This window comes from Alosa sapidissima, chromosome 1 (genome assembly GCF_018492685.1).
Source record: "Alosa sapidissima isolate fAloSap1 chromosome 1, fAloSap1.pri, whole genome shotgun sequence".
Classification (NCBI taxonomy): Eukaryota; Metazoa; Chordata; class Actinopteri; order Clupeiformes; family Clupeidae; genus Alosa; species Alosa sapidissima.
In genome coordinates, this window is record NC_055957.1 from 42,518,099 (window position 1) to 42,542,723 (window position 24,625).

At 41.4% G+C, this 24,625-nt stretch overlaps 1 protein-coding gene and 1 long non-coding RNA gene across 2 annotated transcripts in view; one reads left to right on the forward strand and one right to left on the reverse strand.

Moving 5' to 3' along the window:
- LOC121712338 (SLAM family member 9-like) overlaps window positions 1-24,625 on the reverse strand; it is a 27,158-nt gene continuing 2,533 nt past the window's right edge. The window contains exons 2-6 of the mRNA XM_042096539.1: window positions 7,322-7,636; window positions 2,552-2,812; window positions 1,893-1,995; window positions 540-604; window positions 1-366 (exon numbers count right to left, since the gene is read on the reverse strand). Of these exons, the coding sequence (XP_041952473.1) occupies window positions 580-604; window positions 1,893-1,995; window positions 2,552-2,812; window positions 7,322-7,636 (704 nt within the window). The 3' untranslated portion in view covers window positions 1-366; window positions 540-579. The remainder of the gene's footprint in view (window positions 367-539; window positions 605-1,892; window positions 1,996-2,551; window positions 2,813-7,321; window positions 7,637-24,625) is intronic.
- Window positions 22,270-24,625, forward strand: part of LOC121712549 — a 15,971-nt gene continuing 13,615 nt past the window's right edge. Inside the window, exons 1-2 of the long non-coding RNA XR_006032633.1 lie at window positions 22,270-22,393; window positions 22,437-22,438. This is a non-coding gene — a long non-coding RNA (uncharacterized LOC121712549). The remainder of the gene's footprint in view (window positions 22,394-22,436; window positions 22,439-24,625) is intronic.

The window sequence follows — 24,625 nt, forward strand, 5'->3', positions numbered from 1 at the left end:
TATTCACGATACCAGGAGCAATTCACTGGCAACAGCATGTTCCAGTAACACTACTCAATGTTCTCTAGGGTGAGTCTTTATCGTATACACATTGTGGTAATACAAATCACATGAGTACAATGGTCTTTTCCAAAACTAACCATACATGCAGAAATATAACAATACACATGCACTTCTTGGACATAGCATGTGATCCATACACCATACGCAAGTCATGTGGCTACTCCAAGTAAGATAATTGGTCAATACAATACATAGACTGTACATCCTTCAGCATTTTCTTGCCATAGTCCATTTCCTGTCGGATATTCCTGACATCACTGCCTCAGGCAGAATACCCTTAACTCACAAAAGGGGTCGCATGACCTTTATTAGAAAGTTGTGACACGAAGAGAACAAATGACAGACAAAGCAAAGTTGATGCACAGTATTGAATGTATAGAAAAGAATACACATAATATATGAAAATGTATTGTTTATCACCTCTTATGTAATAAGATTTGTTTAGTAATCCAAAATTTCTACCACACTGTTCTCACCTCTTTTGGGGCCTAGTCTACCATCAAGTGCTTGACCTCTTTAGAAAGCTGAGACCCTGTAGTTTCTTAGGAAACAATCAGAATAGCGTGTGTGAAGTACTGGCACAGACTTACAGAGGCTAGAATATTGTTTTTTTCTTTCTGCCGGATAACAAGCATCTCTGAACTGACCACATTTCAGCCCTCTAGGTCACTTGATAGGACTTTAGAAACACAATTAAGCCCTAGCACCAGGTGAAGCTGTGTGCAAAAGTAGATCAATAAATAATGAAAAATTAGTACTTTAGATCATTATTTGCCAAGGTATGCTCATGCGTTTTGTAAAATGCCCCATAAAAACTCCCCACAGGACTTTTGGTTACCCAAAATGCATACTGACAATAAAAGCCTTACTGTTTTGGTCCTTTGTTAAAATATAATATAATTATAATTTATAAAAATATAATTTTGGTTGAAGGCAACACAAAGGACACACATAATAGACTACACTGCCTTCAAAATTCAGCAAAACAATGATATCCTAGAAGGCATCATCAATGATCCTTGATTATTACACGGCTCTTCAGAGTGCTGCAGAACGTTCCATTCACATGAATGGGCCTTCCCAACGTTCGGGCCTATGTTAAATCTACATAAATCACCGGCAAAGCATTTAATCACCGCTGTCAATGGCAACGGGTTTTGTGCTTCTGATTAATGTCTTTTATATCACTACGCAAGGACTGGAACTTCATTCAAACGTGAAAGCAGACGGTTGATCAGCTGTGTTCTAAAGAATTTATCATCTTAATTCATGTAGCCTAATGAAGGCTTTTAGAAAGAGTTTGACAGCAGTCAGTGTCGAGTTTTGTTTTAAGGATAACACAGCAGGTTTAAACATTTGAAAATGGTTAACAAATCAAAAAGTAATTCAATGTAATAAGTTACATTACTTTAATAAAGTTATTGAAATATTCCACTATTATTACATTTTAAATAGAGTAACTTGTGATCGTAATCTATTACATTTCAAAAGTAACCTTCCCAACACTGCTATCTATACAGTAGGTGACACAGTAGTTCTCACTGTCCAAATAGGATGCCTCTCTGTCACCTCGCTGGGAGAGCAGCATGTCTGTAGTTGTATCCTGTGAAAGTATATTTGATGTTTAAATTAACGTATTACTGTAAATAAAAGAAACGTTGCTGAAAGTTGTTCCAGTTCCAGTGTGTGTTTTTGTGTATAGCCTCTTGCCTTCATAATTACACTGTGTCTATCAGCCATCAAAGGTGCTCCTTCTATAACATCATAAACAAAAAATTATAAACCCCATCGTTTTCAGAGTCTATTATAATTTATAAACTTTCTGTTACCTCTTCTCCAGTCGTTTGACCCAGCAGCACACTCCAGCTATAACTATGGTAACACAAAGGCCTCCTACAGCAATCCAGATCCACACAGAGAGGGCACTTGGGCCTGAGAGAATAGGTAGAATAAAGTTTTTATTCACATTGTGTTTTATTCACATTGGAAATTGTTTTAACACAAAACAATTTCCTCTATCCTGGGACAATGTCAAACAAATTATGGTTCCAAGGTTTAAATAAATCTTGTGCCTAGTGAATGTTTAAATTTTCATTGGCAGCATGACTAGAGTGACTTGAGGGCCAGCTGTGGCCTACTGGTTAGCGCTTCGGACTTGTAACCGGAGGGTTTGCCGGTTCAAATCCCGACCAGTAGGCACGGCTGAAGTGCCCTTGAGGAAGGCACCTAACCCCTCACTGCTCCCCGAGTGCCGCTGTTGTTGCAGGCAGCTCACTGCGCCGGTATTAGTGTGTGCTTCACCTCACTGTGTGTTCACTGTGTGCTGAGTGTGTTTCACTAATTCACGGATTGGGATAAATGCAGAGACCAAATTTCCCTCACGGGATTAAAAGAGTATATACTTTACTATACTATACTATACTATGCCTGACTGATTTGTCATGGTTATAGATCATGTGTCACATAAAGGTAAATGTATGTTTCTAACATTGTTTACGTCGGCATTGAGCCTCAGTTTCCACTGTGGCATGTTTCCAACCGACAGAATTAGTATGGTTGCAGACAATGATACCATCTCTAATAAAGATGGCAAGGCTTGAGGACGCAGTCAATTTCTTCTGTATGCAGGTGCTGCTGTTACAGATGGAGGTCAGAGAGAGGTCACCAGCTGTACATGTCACCGTCATGTTACAGAGGTCACCACTGGACAGGACAGGCCCAACAGTCAAGATGGGGGCAGATACTTGTTCTGCAAACACACACACACACACACACATTTTAACATGACTCATTATTAAACTGACAACTTTTACATCCCCACCCACCCACACAAACACACACACACACACACACACACACACACACAAACACACACACACAAACTACAATATCAAGCATTCATGGTAATCACATTTTATCAGCGGATGTAGAGATAGATGGCTTGTCACTCCCCGATTCTCCCCGAGGCTATCAAACACAGTTCAGCTTGCATCAAGGTGCCAAGCGATTGATAATATCAGCTCGAGATCAGAACCTTAGATGCAGAGGGAGACATTGCTGCGTCCTGACACTTATGAGCAGGCCTACGTGTTCTAGCCTATGTTCTGGGAGGCTTTGAAGACTTACATGAGCATTACCAATGGACTTGAGCCCTAGCCTACAGGCCAATGTAGGCTATTTGCTGTTGAAATTAATAAATGGATAAACTGATAAATTAGGCTCACTGTTGTGTCTTCGTTTAGCCTAATGAAACCTAGTCTAGCGTAAAGCGTTAAATAAGCAAAAATGCCATGTCAAACAGTGCTTGGGGTAGCCTGTATAGCCCGGTATAGCCAAGACTGACGTCGATGGCAAAGCATTCTGCTTTGGGGAATTATTTGGTATGGCATGGCCATGGTATTCAAATATAGGTTAGGGCCTACTGTAGATACAACATAGACTGAAAGTTATGTTTAACATGCCTTGTTTTAGTTATTAATCTCTAAAGTAATGTCAAAATCACAAACAACTTCAGGCGGCGCTCTCTTCCACCATCTACCCTGGCCCAGCTAGATGGTGTTCTCCCCCCGGTGCTCGTGGTTCAGTCCAACCACAAGGGCAAAAAAGGGAAATTAGAAAATTGACGCATCATTTCAATTTTTAACTTCTGAACAGAAAACCGTAACTGTGCTCAATTGAAAATCAAAATAAGCAACAATAACCCATTTACTGTGCCGTCCTAAAGAATGGATAACGGATTTTTAAGCCTATTTTTATATTTTTTCATGTGAATTCTGCAAATAGAACATAGCACTGCAAAGCGTTACACGGACCGAAAGTGTGTACTTTAACCATCTCTGCTGTCTATAAATTACTTACTGTAACACAGTCAGGGATGGGCAGTATTTCTAATACATGTATTTAAAATACGTATTTCAAATACAAAATACAAAATACTATTTTGTAATTTGTATTTTATTGAGATGATGAAAATGCCTTCGTATTTTGTATCAAAATACTTCAGTGTTGTGTATTTTTGTATTTTCAAAATACTGTAAAATACTTTCTGTGAAACACTGTGATGACATCTATTTATCTATAAAGCACAAAATCTATGTCTCTGTCTGTGGCACAATCGCATGGTCAAGCCCCTGTAATACCGCTCTCGGCCACTAGGGAATTTTGAGGCTGTTTCACACTTGCTATGGGCATGTACATTGCACCAGGGGCGCAGGAGGCATGGGGGACGTGGGGGATATGTCCCCCGCAGTGCTGAAGAGACAGCCGTCGTCCCCCTCACTTTTGATAAGGAAAAAAAAGCCTTATAGGTACGCTAAATAAATAATAACATATAGAATTTGCGCTAACTATGTAAAACTCCCCATTAACAGCATCACATCACTAACCACAGCCATCTACAGTACTGTAAGACAGCACAATCTCATATTCACTCTGTTGGATATCTGAAGCCAGTTTGTCTACTAACAATCATAAAATAATTCAGGCTACTTGCTTAGCATAATTCATCGATCATCATCTTTATTTGAGGCAGGCTGGTATTCGAGGCAGGCTTTTTTAAATATTTCTAACCTGCATTTAGACATGCATTTCGTTTGGAGCGGCATACCGGTAGGCTATCAAAAGCATTTTCGGTTTGGTTTGGGATTTAATTTACTTTTGGACTGTTTGATTATATTGCTAAATGTTGGGACTGATGGGCACTGAAATCTAGGAGATATACACTTGTTAAGTTCTAACATTGCATAAATATTAACTGCAAACACACAGTGAAGAGTTAATTTGGTTTATACCAGACAATTTAAGTAGGCCTAACTAGGCTATTTGATCATGTAGTCCATGTTTGGATCATAGGCATTATGATTCATTCTTGGCTTCATAAAATATCAACATCCCATGTTGCTTTTTTCTACCATTGGCCCAAGTAGTGACCAGTATTCTACCATTGGCCCAAGTAGTGTGAAATAAATCTAAAAAAAAATAATAAAAGTAGAATTGCACATAGCAAGAAGCTGGTCTGAGGGCAGATCTGGCGTTGTACTCATCTCAAAGTTTTCACCATTTTTATCAAAAAATATTTTGAAAACAATCAATGGTATTGTCTTAATATTCTGGCAAGTTTAAAATATGATGGTCGAAAGTGGGCCAGAGGTGGCAATCCGATATCTGGAAATCTGATCTCACTATAGGTTTGTGTTCACAATTTGGTCCCCCTCACTTTCAATCTCCTGCGCCCCTGCATTGCACTAGTCATCACAACACAAAGCGCATGCTTTTTTGTATTTACATGTACATTGATAGAGGTTGTGCACACACCAGTTTCAGGTGTATACAAAATTATTCAACTGTGATGAAACTCACCATAAGTGTGGTAGTGATGATGTTAAATAACTTAAAAGGTTAAAATGCCACCTAGTTTAAATTTCTAAATAAATCATCTATTTGGATTGTTTGTCTTTGAATTATTGTCACTGATTCATAGTGGGCAATCTATTACACCAATAGAGTAAATAAGTATACTTAAAGGTCTTAAAGGCCCTGCCACACAAAACCGTTTTTACTTGTATTTTTTAAATATGTTAGGTTCATATGTGTTTGTGATGTTGTGAATGTGAAAATGAACTGCTACCCCCTCTGTCAGCTCTAGACACCGCAAAGAAATAAGCGGAGAAATCAGGCCTATTACAAAGCTGGTCAGTCTGACGTGGAATTGACTGAGCTCATTACTATTCATGAGCTCGCCCAATTGAGACTGCGCCCACAAAATTCGTCTAGCTCAGTGACAGTTTTTGTATGTTTTTGTATGCCTAAAAACCCAGAGTTGAGGATCAAATGGCTCCAGTTTTGTTTTTGGAACAATGCCACAGGCTTCGCAAAAAGGTTGCTGTTGAAGCCTGGAGCAGTAGGCTACCATCGCGGCAGTCTAAGACTAGTGCCTACCCTTGGAATCCAGAGTTTTTGCGGAAGCATTTGCTCAGCGAGAGACTCTGGCAACGAGTAATGATGCACGTAACTTTTGCCCCTTGCATCGCGGGGAACCGATCATATCTGTGTATCTGATATAGGCGGGCTAGAGGCATTAACATTGATCGTATAGTGTTATCCAATTGCGTGCGGTGAGATTTTCAAATGCGTGCTTGGTGCCGCCCCTCGAGTTTGGCCATTACGTTATTCGTGGCCAGACCCTTAATCTTTCAGATTGGGTCTGGTCCTCCAGGCTAACCAGTGCCCAGTCCGTAAGTAAAACGGTATTGTCAACTCAAGGAAGTGCTGTGTTATACAGGCTTAATGCACTCGCTAGCCTAGCAGGTTTTATTTATGCACATTTGGACAATGCTAGCACTCCCTAGCCAAGCTAAGTTCATGCCATGAAGCTAAAATTAGTTGATAACAGCTGTCATGTTATGGACGAAACCAACTAGCTGTTAGCCAATCAGAGTCAAGCAGCTTAGCTTGTTGAATATTAATGAGAACTGTCACAAATCGAGCTGAGTCTTCCTGCAGGCTTTCTATACCAGCTAGAATGGCTTGAAACCAAGGTAACCAAGGCATTTTTTCCACAAAACAACTTACCACATTACCACAAAGTAATGAAATACGTGTGGCAGGGCACCTTTAAAGGAAGGGTTCCTTGAGTTACCGAACATTTCTCAGGGCAGAGGTTTATATTGGGATGTCTAACATGAGGGGTCAGCATATCTAATCTGTTGACTGATTATGGAAGGAGTCTCTTGCTTTCAGATGTTTTTCCAGGTAGTGTACAAGTGAAGGGATAGACGAAAAAAGGCTTTAAAAAAAAAAGTATTTTGTAGTATTTTGAAAATACAAAAATACAGTATTTTATTTTGATACATTTTTTGGCTGCTGTATTTTGTAGCTTATTTTGATACATTTTTAAGGTGGGTATTTTGTATTTTATTTGGAAGTACATTTTGATGTATTTGTGCCCATCCCTGAACACAGTGATGATAAGATGGTTCTGAAACAGTACAATAATAGCACAGTTGAAGAGAATATAATTAACCAACAGCGAGGGGGAGTAAAACACTAAGGAGCGAGTGCATGTTACCCCTCCTTCTAGTGCTGAACACCATCATGGTGTCTGACATGTACAGTAACAAAGCACAGCTTCATCAGAAATAGTAAGGCTAATGATAATGAGAGGCATAATGTATTAGCGTATTATCTTAGTCTAAAATCACTGATGAACAAGCCATATACCGTATACACAGTATATACAGAATATAAATGTTTTACTCACCATAAACAAAAAGCCTGTATCCAACAACAGTCTTTGCCCACTCATTGATCTCTCCTATGTAGAGTCCACTGTCATTCTTCATCAAGTTCTTTAGCTCCAGAGAGAATGTGGTGCGATTAAACTCTACTCTGCCCTTGTAAGGGTCTGTGACTCTTAGCTGGCGAGATTTAGGATAATGTGGGTAATACCTGACAACATCACTTGATTGATTAAAGGTCCATATGGCAACATCTGGATCCAGGTTGTCATTTGTCTTCATGTTAAAGGTTACAGAGTGTTTCTCTAAGGCAAACAGAGACTCCGGGGCGCTGGCCACTGTGGGAACAGAGACTAAGTCATTTATATCAAGTCAAGCTTTTCCCCCAGTTTATCAAGGTTGTGCAATAGACATAGTTTAAATTAGAGTTTACAACACAAATGTATTGTGTTGGTTAACATACTGTACAGTATATGCAGAATTGACCATTTAGAGGTAAAAACTGAGATGTGGAATGCATACACGATTGATGCCAGTACAACGGAAATTATACAAAATCTTGTGAATTCTTGACTTGTTGTACGGAAGACTAGCCTGGATGCCAGCTGAACTAGGCCCGCCCATACAGTAGATATTAGAAAGCTAGATACCGCATCGGGATCCAGAACGTACGTAAATAGCGACGCCATCTTGGTGGGGGCAACAATCACTGGAGGCCAATGGAGGAACATGTGACTGGAAGTCAGACAGGTGTCTCTGATTGCCGGCAAGTGTTGCCCATAGAAAGGTGTTGCCCCCACCTCGACGGACAGTGCGGAATCTAGCTTTCTAATATCTATGGGCCCGCCCACAACATTTGAGGTCGGGAAGTTCGGTCTGGACTTGTTCCGTTGTGGAGCAACTATGCCCGCGAACCACAGCTGTTCGGACCCATCAAATTGGGCTTTGCAAGAAGATGATGGACAGATGAGCAACAGTGCCTCGTCTATCACGTCATCTGAGCACGTTTCAATTGAAACGCTATGAAGCTCAACAGATGTTTAAACATGGGGAAAATGCATATATTTCCATGCAGTTTGGCCTTTCATTTACACGAAAACAGAGGTTTTATCACTGATAACGATTATTTCTGAAAACTCCCAGCCAAAACTATGTGGGAAAACTCTGGTTTCACTTTCATCAAGGGAAACAGCGTTTTTGCATTGTGACATGTTGTTCTAACCTGACTCTCGCCAGATGAATTTCGTTCCGCCTAGCTCCACTCATCCATCTGGGATCGATCCATTGGAGCTTCAGAAGGCTGAGCCTTATTAAAAAAAATCCTTGCATAAGATTGGAAAAGCCACTTGTCCGTCATCTATTGACATGCTACTTCCAGTGTTGTGCCAGTTCACAGCTTTTCTGAACTAGTTCAGTTCATACATGCTCAAAGTGAACAGTTCACGTTCAAAGTTCACAATTTTAATTCTGAACTAGTTCAAAGTTCAGTTCATTTTACTTTTTTCGTGAGATATTCAAATAGGGCAATTCCATGCAAAGGTCATCCTTACCATGGAAAAAAAAAATTGTGCATACGCAAATAGAACTGTTGTTAAAATCTTCATTTAGGTCTATATGTTATTGTTTGTAACTGATCTGATTGAATTTGATGGAGAATGACACTCTTTTTACATCATAAATATGGTGTGCAACCATACAGAAACAACTTTTTTTACATGGTAATATTATACATATTTCAAAAGTGGATAAATGGACCCAATGTTCAAACAAATTGTGTCATTTGACAAATTCCAGATTGACAAGGGAATGGTAGAGCAATGTCTATGCTCAGCTTGCCTTTAGGAGCACAACTCCTTACATTTGTAAGGCTTTTGTTTTTAAGTCAGCAAGTTCCATGGCCATGTCACATCCATAACGTTTTATAGGAAAAGTTTATGCTACATATACAGTGTTGATGCGACAATGTCCATAGTGTCTGTGCAAAGCTGATTTATATCAATGTAAAGTGTGATGACCAAATTGTGCCCCTTTCTTACTTTTAAAACCTTTAATGGTGCGTTATGGATGTGACATTATGGATGTTACATAATGTGAATTTACAAGACTGGGGACTTTATTATACCTCAAAGCCGATAAAACGTCTGTTCTGGTGGCATGTCAGTTTCAACGCATTTCAACTTAGTGTTTACAACTGACATTTCAAAAATTATTAGGTTGATCAAAACCACAGGGAGGCCTTGCCTAACCATTAGCAAAACAAACATAATAGCCATAGCCATAGCCTATTTTCAAGTGGCCTAATAACGAAAATCTGAGCGATTATCTTCCTGTAACTGTCATACTAATGTTGTACAGTAACTGGATTATCGTGTTAGCATAGCGGTACAAAATATGACCGCCTCTCAGTCCTGCATATTCTCTTCGCAAAAATAAATCACGCTTGTCAATTTGTCTCCATCTCCTACTCCTGCAACTCATGTGCATGTAAATGAGTGTGTGCATATGTGAGTTTGCTTTTGTTTATAAGAGTGTGTGTGTCTGTGTGTGTGTGTTTGTGTGTGTGCATGTGCGTATGCGTGCCTATGTTTGTGTGTTTATGTGTGTGTGTGTGTGTGTGTGTGTATGTGTTTGCATGCCCACATGCGTATGCGTGCCTGTGTGTGTGTGTTTATGTGTCTGCATTCATGTGGGTGGGTGTTTGTGCATGTGTGTGTGTGTGTGTGTGTGTGCTTGCTTGCCTGTCTGTATGTGTTTATGTGTGCTTGCCTGTCTGTATGTGTGCGACTGTGCGTGTGTGTGCGCATGTGCGTGTGTGCACGTGTGCGTGCATGTACTTTATGTGTGCAAATCACAAATGAGTGGGTATGGGTTAGGTTCATGCGGGCTCTTGAGACTAACATACCATAAATATTTTGTCATCTTGGGTGCAACGGTTCAGGTAGGGCTAGTTATTTAGGGGAGTGGCCACCAAGTTTCATGTTCCCTGGTGTTTCAGTAACCAGGTAATCACTGACCAAAATTGATGACGGTAAAAGAAAAAAAATAATTTATTTTTTATATTTTAAATGACTTGTTGTCCTGATTCTTCCTGTGGATCTTAGTGGGCACTGAGGAAGCAATAATTTCATCACTAGTTTTTCATGATTACCATTTCAATTGTTTCATATCAAAATTCACTACTTAATTATGTGTTTTATGTAGTTTGTCGAGGACTGGTTCAGACAAGTCACATCCATAACGTGAAACCGTCACATCCATAACACCAGTTTTTCGTACATAATGCATTACGAAAATGACGCAAAAACACACTTTTTGTGTTCATTCAAGTCTCCTTCATGGTACATATATCATAGTTTCTGCAGTTTCCTTTAAAATTCACAGAGTTTGTAGAAAACCTGTAATCTCTCACAAAAGTGTGTCCATTTCATGTCACATCCATAACGCAGATAAAATGCCTTGTATTCTTAGGATGAAATTGATCATATGAAATTTAAGGATTTCTCAGTATTCAGAGGACAGAGGTTGCATTAAAAGTTATGCAAATTAATTCACTGATACTAATTTTGCCCCCACTCTAAGGCATTTTGTTTACCAATATGAGTCCAAATGTCATCCATAACGCTGGAACTGCCCAATAAATACTTTTTTTCACACTACGAGCTAGAAATCACTATACGTTCTTTGAAGCTGCTCATTAGACATTTGCTCATGACACTGCAATTGTGGGTTTCTTACCAGGTGATGAAACTTGCAGCAGTACAGACAAGGTAGACCAGTTCTATACTTAGTGCAATGAAATCCAGCCCTCCGCGCTCTCGTTGTTGCCTGCTACGCGGCGTTGCTATACCCCACTCTGCTGCAATTCATCACGGGTAACGTTGTGTGGAAGCCAGTCTGCTATTCAACTATTCTCAGCCGGACACTACGTTGCCCGCAATGCATTGCGCACACAATGTCAAAACCATTTCTGTCTGGTGATACATGATTTAAGCGGCACCAGCGAGAATACAGGAGGGAGGAACTTTCTCTCGTTGCGTTTCAAAAGAGAAAACAGATGTCACTCAGTTTTCAATGTCCAAATTCCAACGTTCATTTACAGTGATGTCTGCCGTTCATGACACATAATGTGAACTAATTCACGTTCAAGTTCTTTATTAAAAAATGTGTTGCGTTCAGTTCAACGTTCACGAAAAAATTAGCGTGTTCAATGAACGCGTTCTTTTGAACTCGTTCACGCACAACACTGGCTACTTCAACCACTCACATCAAAGCCAACCCGTGACGCTGAGAGTAGTCTCACAGTCGCTTCTACGCTACGTCACATCTATGAAACTCCCGCCCTGCATCCTGATTGGCTCTACCATACAATCCAACGGAACCGATCCCAGATGGATGTGAGTGGAGCTAGGCGGAACGAAATTCATCTGGCGAGAGTCAGGTTAATGTTGTTCCCTTGTTTCTTCTCTATCTCTAATTGGTCATCTCTGTAATTTGCTCGAGGGGTTTGCGACACCCTTCCCCAGCTGTTTTTAGCATCGGTGTGAACAGAATTATTTTCAAAAACGAAGGAGGGGAAATATCTGTTTTTTCCGAATAGCCTACCCTGCTATTCGCGGCCTAGCCACAGCTATTCGTGGTCTTAAAGGTGCTCTAAGCCAGCGGTCCCCAACCACCGGGCCGCAGGACATTCCTAACCGGGCCGTAGCCTACGACATGAGTTTAAAAAAAATGCATGCGAACTAAACTAAATTTAATTTGCAATAATGTCACGTTTTTACATGGCATAGGTCTATATGCAGTTGTTTGATTGCATTTTGCAAGGTCTATTTTCTTACGTCTGTCTGTCCCGCCTTCAACACTTTTACATATTGCCTTCAGCGCTGCGCAGCCTCAGGTCAGCTCACTTCACTTGATCAGTCTTGGCGAACGGTAGTGTCACACAAAGTCAGCTAAACTGCTAGAATGAGCAACAAAAAACAAGCATCTTTAGCAGGTCACTGGCCAGAGTGTTTGAGTTGCGAGAGCCGCTGCAGAGATTTCTTACATTAAAAAAGTCACCGTTAGCTGCACATTTTAGTGATGAGGACTGGGTGTCAAAACTCGCTTACCTGTGTGACATATTCGGGTTGCTTAATGACCTCAACCTGTCACTCCAGGGGAGAATGACGACTGTCTTTAAACTGGCAGATAAAGTCGCTGCATTTAAAGCAAACTTGATTTGTGGGGACGACGAGTGGACCGGGGTGTATTTGATATGTTCCAAACAGTAGTGGGGGTTTTGGGAGAGACTGAGGCAGGGCCCTTTCTCTCGCAGCTGGTGCGCGATCACCTTGTTGCGCTTTCAAATGAGTTTGAGCGTTACTTCCCATCCTCCAAAGATCCACGGCAAACCAATGAGTGGGTCCGCAACCCATTTGTCAATATCCCGAATAGTCCTAACTTGTCAGCGCAGGAGGAAGAGCAGTTGATCAAAATTGCAAATGACGGTGGTCTTAAGAGTGTGTATAAGGAAACCTCTCTGGCGGGTTTTTGGATCAAAACCAAAGCAGAATATCCCGAGATAGCCGTAAAACCGCTGAAAACGTTTCCCACCACGTATCTATGCGAGGCCGGGTTTTCGGCAATGACTGCAACTAAGACCAAATTTCGCAATCGACTGGACATTTCAAACACACTGAGGGTGTCACTGTCTTCCATCACCCCCAGATGGAAGCTTCTTGTTGCAGGGAAACAAGCAGGGCTCACACTGATTATATTCGTAATGCACGTTTAGTTCCCATGTTTTGTTCCCATATTTTGTTAAGCATGTTCACACTTTAGCTTCAAGTTGTTCAATATTCATAGTTCATATTGTTCAATTTTCACTTCTTCAAGTTCACGTTTTTCACAAGAGATCGTTACCTTCACTGTTCATACATAACTGGAGCTAGTTCTTTTCAAGTAATGCATGCACAACACATATGGAACATGGAACCCCCCCCCCTCGCCGGTCCGTGAAAAAAAAATAAGAATCAAACCGGTCCATGGTACATAAAAGGTTGGGGACCCCTGCTCTAAGCGATATTGGGTAACGTCACTTCTGTTGACTTTCGAACAAAACAGAGAGCTAGCTCACTACTTCCTCTCCCTCCCTCCCGTGCTGCTCCTGTGCAATTGAAACTCTCCTAAACGCTCATCTCGTCTGTAATTTGCTGGAACAGTTTGTTATGTTTTTATGGGCTAGGTTTGCCCTGGTTGTTTTTGTTGCCGTTTTTGGAGTGGGCTGTCCACAGAGATCGTGTTTTTTTATAGTGTATTCAGGACAGCTAGCGTTGGTTGGTTAGGTGATGTTTGCAGTAAGTGACATAAAAATGTTTTAACCTAAAAAACGTGTGGCATCGCTTAGAGCACCTTTACATTTTGCTATAGGGTGTTGTAGGCTACAATATATTAACAGCCCAATAACTTTAAAAAAACCACCAGAAAACAACGTTTGTGGAGAAGAAGGATGGTTCCAGTGTTTTCCCTACAGCTCACGGTAAGCTATTGCATTGCTTTAATTGGTTAGGTCTATCCAATTGAGTGCATTTTCCCCACTGTATTGGTTTAACATGCCCCATAATCACATCCCAATGAAGGAGTATCAGACTCAAATTCTGACTAGAATTAAGTATGACAACCATAGGCGGACTGGCCATCTGGCATACCGGTATTTTCCCGGTGGGCCGACGCACCTTTTGGGCCGATAGAATAAGCTATATATATAATTATTATTTTGGCCAACGATCGGCCCAAAGGAAGGACAATCAGCGGCCCATTGGTTACATTTCTATTGACACTGGACTGATCCAATAACAACTCACGTCAGGCCCCACCCCTCCCATTTTGGCTCAGAGCCAGGATTCTGTGAGCGCATCAAAAGTTAATCGAAGTTGCCTACACGAAATTGCGGCGGGTGCCGGTAGTCACAATTGTGCAAAATTAACACCAATGTAGAAGATTCAAAAATACAATATTGCAAGTAGGCTAGCATGTCAGTAACATGTTGAAGTTCGTTGAGTTTGAACGAGGATGTAGGGGAGCGCGGGGCACAAAGTAACGCGGGGTTAAATGTAACACAGACTTTTTCCCTAGTTGCAGGGGGTTGATCGAGGCATGCTATTGGTCAGTTAATCACATGACTATGAGACGGTGTTCCACAAATTTTCAGTCAGTATGGACGTGTTTCCACCTAGATCTGCTAGGGATGGGCAGAGGCTTTGTGAAACAACGAAACGTTCGAAGCAATTGCGCCGGAATGTGTCGAGGTTTCGAAACAATCCGACACACGTAACTCCATGGTGACATCTAGTGGCCAGTTTTGCTAACATCACATTTTGACCGTGAAGCACAACTGCTTCAGACGAAGAATATAAATAGCCAACATGGAACGCAAGATTTTGTCCACAGCCTCGTGGTTCAGTGGTTAACACACTTGCATTCGGCCGGAGCGGCCGGTGTTCGACTCCCTGCTGGTGCTTAGACATTTCAGACTAGTATATGCGTTCAGTAATTAGAACATTTTTATATCTGCCAGTTAGATGTTTTGTTATTTCAGTTTCATAGTACATTATCCTTTGGAATATGCTGGAGAGGAAAATGCTACAATGGTTTTAAAATGTAGGCTATGCTTATGGCCCAGGTTTTTTTTTGGGAACATGTTGTAGGGAAATAAAGGATACATGTGAAGCAGGTTAGACTAATCAGGTACAACATGGGAAAAATAAACAACACATTTTTTGTATGTCAACATACATTTTTTATTTAGGAATAACAGTTGTTCTGCCGTCTTGGCATTTAATCTGTTTCTTGTTTTTGAATAAACCTCCCCAGCCTTGGAAAAAAATCTTTCACAAGGCACACTTGTTGCTGGCATGCACAAATATTTTTTTGCCATCACAGTTAGGTTTGGATAAACCACTCTCCTCCTATTTCAAAGGGTCAGCTGTTCTTGAAATAAAGGCATCCGTCATATATTTTTTTTACTTCTGCTACTATCTAAATATTAACGTCACTAGACTATATCTATCTAAACTATTGCTTACTGTCTGTCTCTAGCCTGTCAATTAATCTATATCACTAACCTATCAATCACAAGAATGCACTATAAATCGCTATATCTCTATATGTCTCTATGTCGCTATATCTCTTAAAATCTCTCTCCTCACAAAAAAAACACAAAGATAGGATGTGTTTGAATGACTTTTAAGCATTCTGGGACTTTGTAATTTAGATCAAACAGGTGTTTACTCGGGTAATTGGCTCGCGCGGCAAGTGTGCCACCTGTCCAAACCAAATTGAAACACCACGAAGCCTCACTAAGCCATGGTCACGTGACATGGGCGTTTTGAACCACACTTCGAAACACTGTTCGAAACACTTGCGTTTCGGAAGCTCGACACTGTTTCGAAACGTCAGCTTCGAGCGTCACATCCCTAAGATCTGCAGCAAAACGCCTTTTGAAGACATCAACGTTAATGTCTAGGTGGTACTTGTCTTTCCATTACTAAGTTGTGGGTGCAGCTCACTGACTCCAATCTTGTATCATCTTAATGCTAAAAATGAACACCGTTTTGAAACATGTAGCCAACTCATAGCAGGAGCTAGCTTATCTTATAACAAACGTGACCCAGCGGGGTTAGTTGTAACGCGCTGTTACAACTAAGCCACTCATACTGTACAATGATGTTGCAATACAAAAATGTGCGCGTATTAGTGCTAGTTTAGTTAGTTTTTGTGATGTTTTGCATTTTGCCTCATGTGTTTTAAGGTTTGAGGGCTTTTCTTGGCAGGATTGACCTTGGTTAGACTCTTTGCTTCCATTGGCGCATATTTCTCATGTTATTTCTCCGTATAGAAAATAAAGTCAATTTTCGACACACGTCTGTAGTTAGTTCATGACTTATCATAAATAGTCAGATCCTATTCTATCATACACATTCAGATACATTTATTGAATTCATTTAATTAAAAACAGCCTTTTGAATGAGTGTTACAACTAACCCCGCATATGGGGCAGGTTGTAACATTTCACCTATCGCCACTCTCGGTGGAATTGTAAAAGAACAGTAGCTCCTACAAACAAACTTCCAGTGCATATGTGTAACAGAGATATGTATGTTGCTTGTTAAAAAGTATAACTAGTGAAACTCAAATGATTTTAGAATTATTTAGCCATAACCAAAAAGTGTTACTTTGTGCCCCGGGCTCCCCTAAGCAAGCATACAGAGCAGAGGGACAGTGAGCAGATGGTGGAGAGTGCGAGCCTATTGAGGCTACTTGATAAGAACTCACTCACTGGTGGAGCATAGGCTATGTGTGACATGCCATGCTGACGATGATGATTATGATGACTTATTAATTGCGATAATGTAATGATATGGTAATGATAATGTAATGAAATGACGTTGGATGAATGTATTGTTATGACTGACGTATGTGGGGGGAGGGAGCTGAGGGAAGAGTGGGTTGAGTTAATTGATTGCTCGCACCTGACCACTGATGAGCGTGAAGGAGCAGGAACTTTGGAGCAGTGATTATCGTCGAGTTGAAGGAGAGGCATAGTCATAAAAAGAAGAGCACAGCAAAGGGTGAGTGAAACTGGGAAGTGGCGTGTGGTTGCTAACGCCGAGCTGCACTCAAGGTTTGGGGGTGGGTGCCGTTCGTATGCTATTTAGGGCTGCCGGCGGCGAAGATAGTTTAGCGGGCTAACCTGTAGATAAGGCCGGGCATAGGAGTGCGTAGGCGTTGCTGCTTCTCAGAAAGAGGTGCTCCGGTTCCGCTATTGTTCGGAGGCCTCACGAGCGCTGGACTGGCGTCTGCTTTCTCCCTGTGCCAACCAGCGCCAAAGCTTAGACCCCGGGGGAGGGTCTCGTATCCCGGGAGAGTTAAGTGTTTATTGACTTTGTGTGTGTGTGTGTAACTTATTTTAAACCTGGCAGTATCCGTTTCATGATTGGGTGGGAGGGTTGTGGTGATACACGATAGTACCTCTCACCTTGGTCACAAAGATGAAGGCCTTAGGACTGAACACCACCCTGTGTCACTGGATATTTGACTTCCTCACCAACCGTTCACAAGTGGTTAGAGTGGGGGGTCTGACATCTGACTCATTAACCATCAGCACTGGTGCTCCCCAAGGCTGTGTTTTGAGTCCACTGCTGTACAACATCTACACACATGACTGCAAAGCCAACAGTAGTCATACCTCCATCATCAAGTTTGCAGATGACACAGTGATCTTGGGCCTGATTAGTAACAACAATGAACAGTTCTACTTGGATCAGGTTGATGAGGTGGCACAGTGGTGTCAATCTAACAGCTTGACACTGAATATCAATAAAACCAAGGAAATGGTAGTGGATTACAGAAGGCAGCAGCAGAACTACAGTTACACCCCACTAATGATCAGCGGGCAACCTGTAGAGAGAGTCACAAGTTTTAAATACCTTGGTGTCCACATTACTGAAGACTTAACATGGACTGTTAACACTCAATATGTTCTGAAGAAGTCCAGACAACGACTCTACTTCCTTCGTCAGCTAAGGAAATTCAAAGTTTCTACATCCATCATGAAGGCCTTTTACACTTCAGCGGTTGAGAGTGTTCTAACTGGTAGCATCATCACCTGGTATGGGAACTCCACAGTTAGAGATTGTAGTACTCTGCAGAGAGTAGTGCGCTCAGCTGAACGTACTATAAGAACTCAACTCCCTGCTCTACAAGATATCTATTCCAGAAGAGTACTCCTAAGAGCCCAAAAGATTCTGAAGGACTCTTCTCATCCTAACAATGGATTATTCCTACCGCTGAAATCAAGAAGACGCCTATGTAGTCACAAAGCCAGAACTGAGAGACTCAGGAGAAGTTTTTATCCCCAGGCCATCCGAACTCTGAACTCACACTATACTGACTTTGCACACATTCACTCCTCAGCACTCTCAAACATTTCCCAACTCTGAACTCACACTATACTGACTTTGCACTCATTCACTCCTCAGCACTCATGACCCCCCCCCCCCCCCACACACACACACACCCACACACACCTACAAGACTTTTAGCACTTTTACACTTTTACATCCCTCTCCCTATGCTACAGACCTTTTATTTATTTTCTTATTTCATCACACGTCAAAACACACACACACACACACACACACACACACACACACACATATCTGACTTTCTCCAACTTTTGCACACTTTTTATTTATTATTTTTGATTTCTCCTCCATCTACCCATGTCCTTGATTGCCTAGCCTTTCTTCCCCCCCACCCCCCACCCCACCCCACCCCCATCCCCAACACACACACTTACATCATCACTGTCATCACTTCACATACATACAGCACTCCTCTACATACTTGCTGCACACTGCCCCCCCCCCCCCCCCACATACACAGCACATTGTCTTCAGGATCTTCTCCAACACACATCCTCTACATACTTACAGCACACTACACACACACTACACACACACACACACAGTCACTGCTCCACTCCCGCCCACACACACATCTTCACTGTCATCACTCACATACATTACATACAGTACTCTGCTTGCAATAGTAAGTCCCTGACCCCCCCCCCCCCAACACACACACTTACATCATCACTGTCATCACTTCACATACATACAGCACACTGCTTGCTACAGTAAGCCTCCTCTACATACTTGCTGCACACTGCCCCCCCCCCCACATACACAGCACATTGTCTTCAGGATCTTCTCCAACACACATCCTCTACATACTTACAGCACACTGCCCCCACCTACACACTACACACACACACACACACACAGTCACTGCTCCACTCCCCTCCCGCCCACACACACATCTTCACTGTCATCACTCACATACATTACATACAGTACTCTGCTTGCAATAGTAAGTCCCTGCCCCCCCCCCCCTACATACACAGCACATTATTTCATCAGGAAGCTTCTCCAACACACATCCCCAACATACTTACAGCACACTGCCCCCCCCCCCCCCTCAATACACAGCACATTGTCTCATGAGGAAGCTTCTCCAACACACATATTGCACACTGCCCTCTCCCCACATACACAGCACACTATCCCATCTCCCCTGTCATCCCCCCAACACACACACCAAGACCCCTGGCAGTTGGGTTAGCCCCTTGAGCCGTGGATCTGCCCAAGGTTTCTTCCTTGGTAAGGGAGTTTTTCCTTGCCCCTGTTGCTCTTGGGTGCTCCTTGTTGGTGCCCCCCACCCAATCCCAATCCTCCCCCACCTTTTTTATGCAGCCCTTGCCACTTAATCTACTAAACCCCTCTTCTACTGCACTTTTTACCCCCCCCATTAATGCACAAATAGGCTGACACCAGACATAATTTCACTGCATTTCTTACTTCCAGTAACTATATGCATGTGACAATAAACTTCCTTGTATCCTTGTATCCTTGTATCCTTGTATCTAAAGCCTTATGTTGTAGTCTGATGGCGTCTCTGGTATGAATCTTAAAGTGCAGTGTGAACCTGTGCAGTGCCCTATGGGGGTGGTGTGGGCTATAGCTTTTACCCATTTATTGTGTGTGTGATCTCTTTTGTATGGTCTCTTTATTGCAGTGTCTTCTGTGTAGTAGGCTTCATAGTGGTGTGTTGTTCGCCCAGGTTGATAGCATTTGGTTTTAAGATTTCATGAATCCCAGTCTGACATGTTTGGGAGCTGCATGAATTGTGTTAAATAAAGATTACTGTTTATACATCTGTGCTACTTTTTCTGTAGAGTATTTCTCTAGTCACAACAGTCTGACCTCACATTCTAGGCTTATTACAATAACATAGTAAGGCTGTGCTGTGATTACAATAACAAATAGTGCAACTTAAATGTTCTAAATTAAAGGAGAATTCCGGTGTGATATTGACCTAAAGTGTATTGAAACATGATACCGAGTGTGAACGTATGTCTCATAGCCCATCTCGACTTGTCCCCTGCACTCCAAAATCTGGCGCTAGTTAGCCGATGCTACCAACAACTTTTTCAGTAGTGGTGCTTCGGCATCGGGCTAGCCATGCAAATAAATCACTGTTTTACACCCATTTACGAGGCTCAATGTATCTCCACACTTCATTGGTAGACTTCCTAGGGCCCTGACATTTAAGACATTGAGAACTTTGAAAAAGCACTGGTAGTTTACTTACAAGACGATTTATACAGACAGTATCTTCACGAAGTTTAACGTTTGCAGCCATCTTGAATTTAGTCACGATAAGTCGAGCAACAAGTAAGAATGAACAGGTATGATAAGGGATCAGATTCCAAAAATAATTCAGTGGAAATCATAGACTGTATATATAGAACTGGACAGTGTGGTTGCATTCAGCAGTGTTCTATGGAATTGAAGCCGCCGAGGCGACGCCATCTTGGAAAATTTGCAACCAATTTGAAGTGCGGCTGCGCAGCAGAAGTTGAAGCATGCGCAGTGAAGAGGAGTCGCGGTCAGGCACGCCCACTCAGTTGCCACTCAGCGAGTTAAACACGCCCCTTGTCAAGTGAAACCCGCCCCTTCTCCTTTCCACAACGCAGGTCGACTCGGCGCCGAAGGCTAGCTGGCTGGATGAATTTTGCGGCTGTGAGTTAAACAGGACAAACAACAATCGGTTTGTTCTTGTCTGGTAAGTGTTGCGTATCAACTGAAAAGTTTTTTGCTGACGTTAGCAGCTACATTAACGTTACCGTCAACGGGAGGCTAAGTTAGTCGTTGAAGTGAAGATTAGCACACAGCTCCCGTAACAGTCGATGCATGATACTTGGTTTTATTAGTTGTTGCTGTTTTCAAATGTCTCAATCTTAATGTATGCCATCTCAACATGGAGTAACCATTGACTGTACATGGGGATTAATAACACTAGACAGTCAGTACAGTATATGATGTGATAAAGCAACGCAAGTTAACGTTAACGTAATGTGAAGCATGGACCTCATCAACCCGTCATGTTAATGTAACTACTAGCCAGTTTGCCAGCGTTGCATTTTTTCTAACGTTAACGACAGACACCTCTGTTAGAGCTACTTCTGTGATGGTAGGTCGGTAGCATAGACTGTAAAAAATAGGTCGGTAGTTGTAGACCGCATAAGTGAATGATCGATAAATGAAACGCCTGCATTAAACACTACGCCAAGAACCAGTCACTTCCCAGGGATATCGGTGAACATTTGAGAAAGACCTTAGTTTGTCATCTAACGTCCATGATCAGTCATACTGATAACGTTATTTTTCAAGCTGACGCAAGTTAATAACATTCCCACCGCATATTTAAATGTGTAGTTAACATTAGGTAGGCTGTGAAGTTTATTGCACACATATATTTAATTAATTGGTATTACTTATAGTGCCTGATTAGATGCTTTGTAATGTTGTAAAATTGTCTGACTAACTTTATTGTAACTTTCCTTTTTGCAGGTAAGATGGCTGAATGTACTGGAGGTGGCGGCAAGGTGGTCTCCATGGTCTACATTAGTCTGCAAGCAAGGGAATGCCTACGTGAAGTGGTTTGGCTGGGGTGGTCTGAGGTGGCATGTCCTCCTCCTTTCTCCAAGTCCCCTGACATCCATCTCCCTGACATCACCCACCGTCACTGGATTAACCTGAAGCCCCTTATACATGGGACATGGCACAGCACCACTACGTTCTGAAAACACATGACTTTCAATAACTTGCGTGGCACCAAGAAAGGTCTGCCGCTGCTCTGAACCTTCTGTTAATGTGACATCATTCATACTTGAGGCTGTACACATCCCTTTGTTTCTATTTTCTTTATTGATGTCACCCAAACTTCAACTTTCTGTATGCCCCTGAACTCACACAAATTGTAAATTGCAATGCGCCATTTAACCAGTGGTGTAGTCTAGTTAGTTAGTTGCAGTGGTGGGTATACTGTGAGCAACCCCAAATGTTATTGAATACGTATCCTTGCCTATTTTAAATGGGTATACTGAGATGATGCTTTTTAAATGGGTTTACTGTGTAGTCCTGTGTATCACGTAGACTATACCATATTAAGGTATTTAAGTATTTATACTTAAATACCATATTGGTATTTAAGTCAGAGGCCATTGCTTAGTATTTAACTGTAGTCTACACAAAGATGTAGACGTTACAAGAATATTAATATCAGAATAATTATTGGTTGATACTAAATCAATATTGAATGTTTTTTTTTATTTCTTTTGTGGGATATATCATTCAGAATGTTGCAACATGACTGGTCTTCAATCAGCCAAAGAGGACACATCGTAACTCCTCTCCTAGTTACTCTCGATTGGCTCCCTACAGTAGCCAGAATTAAATTTAAATCTCTCTTTGGCCTATAGAACACTGACTGGATCTGCTCCTTGTTATTTTAATTCAATTATCAAGATATACATCCCCAACCGCCCACTGCGGTCTTCTGATGAGCGTCTGTTGTGTCGACCAGTCTTAAACACTAGGTCAAATTCAAGACTCTTTTCCTCAGTGGTTCCATGTTGGTGGAATGAGTTGCCCAGTGCTCTTCGTTCTTGTGCTAGTTTTTGGTCTTTTAAGCACTTCTTATACATTATGGTTTGTATGCAGTAGTACTGTTTTATTTTCCTTATAGGCTGTTGATTAATTTGACATTTGTTTATTATTGATATTCTCCTTAATGTAGTCTTACCATGTTATTGTTATTATATTATTGATTGAATGGGCATTATTATTTATTATTGCTTTCCCCCCTCATTTTCATTGTTTATTTCATTAGGCTATTGATTGATCCCTGTTTTAAGTATTATATTGTTTTGTATTTGTTAAGGGTAACCATAACCATCATCATAATGTGGTATTTTCTTATGCACTTGAAACAAAGAATAAAAATGTAGTACCACTTTAAACACATCACACACTGAACAGCAAAGTAGCTTCCTGATTATGTGTAAAATGTTTACAGAGTATCCTGATGTAGTAGGTCCATGTTCTCATATTTTTACAGCTGACATGAAGACTGCAATATTACATTTTTGATTTATAATGGAGCACTCTCTCTGGTAATGGAGCACCCTCTCTGACTAGCAAGCCTGTGGTAGAGGCATACGATTACAGACATATTGAGAGAGCCTATCAATGAGTTGTCACAGTTTTCGATTTAGACGTAGTATTTTGAAATGATGTACGTCTACGGGAGGATTACACATCACTGGCAAGACCTGATCAAATCATACCAATGCAAAATGCTTCTCCAGCAGTGCAATCGCAGGTAACAACGATACCTTAACGCATTTTCAGATACCGCTGTTCTGAGCATACTAAGCATTTGTAACTTTGAATCCCTCCTCACGTTAAGCTATGGTCCAATAATGTGTTCACTAAAACACAAGTAACGTTATTTGTCAGGCTGATTCATAAATGGGCATACCGAGGTTGTCGACCTAGCAGGCTAGGTGGCGTTTATTGCCATTCGCAAAACTAAGCAAGAGTTAACGTTAATGAAACTTAACATCGCCTTCTCCAGTGACCTAAGTGTATTCAAATGAAGTTGCAACGATGATGGCGGCAATCACTGGTTACGTTAAACCATTTGAAACAAGTAGGACTGTAAATGATGGTGACTATGGCTAACGTCACTTCAATATACCAGAGCCCTTTTACTTTACCTATCAACTGGCTAATGCTAGCATGATGTAGCATGCTATGAGCTAATATACTTAGCATCTACGAAAGAACAGCACATATCTTTTTTCACAAAGAATCTGTCACAACTAACAACGATGTCTCTTACAAACAACTACACAATGTATGACTATCAATTTTGTATTTAGTCAGACTGTGATAAGATATAGCCTAATGATAATAACAGCAACACTTATTTAGGTTAGATTATGTGTCGAAATCAGGTGTCGTTAAAATAAGTGAGCGATGACGTGGTAGTGTCTGCAGCCTAGACGTTAAAACATAATGGACAAAGCGTCGTGTCTGCAGCCAGCCAGCTGTCAATCATAGGTGTAAACACGCCCTTTTTAGATTTGTTAATATAACATTAAAAAAAATAATTTCAGCGAGAAAAGAAAAATTGTGTGTATTGAAGCATCTTGAAAACTATTTTTTCGAATAAAAAGTTGTAGATACAAAAATAGTTTTAGGTGAGAAAAGTGACACGGAAAGTTTGCTACTTGGCCATTGAAATACATGGGGATGGGCGGAGTTACACATTGTACTGCAACCAGCCACCAGGGGGCCCTGGACTAGCGCTCGCATCACTCTTAACAGACGGCACACTGTCCAGTTCTATATATACAGTCTATGGTGGAAATGCATGGA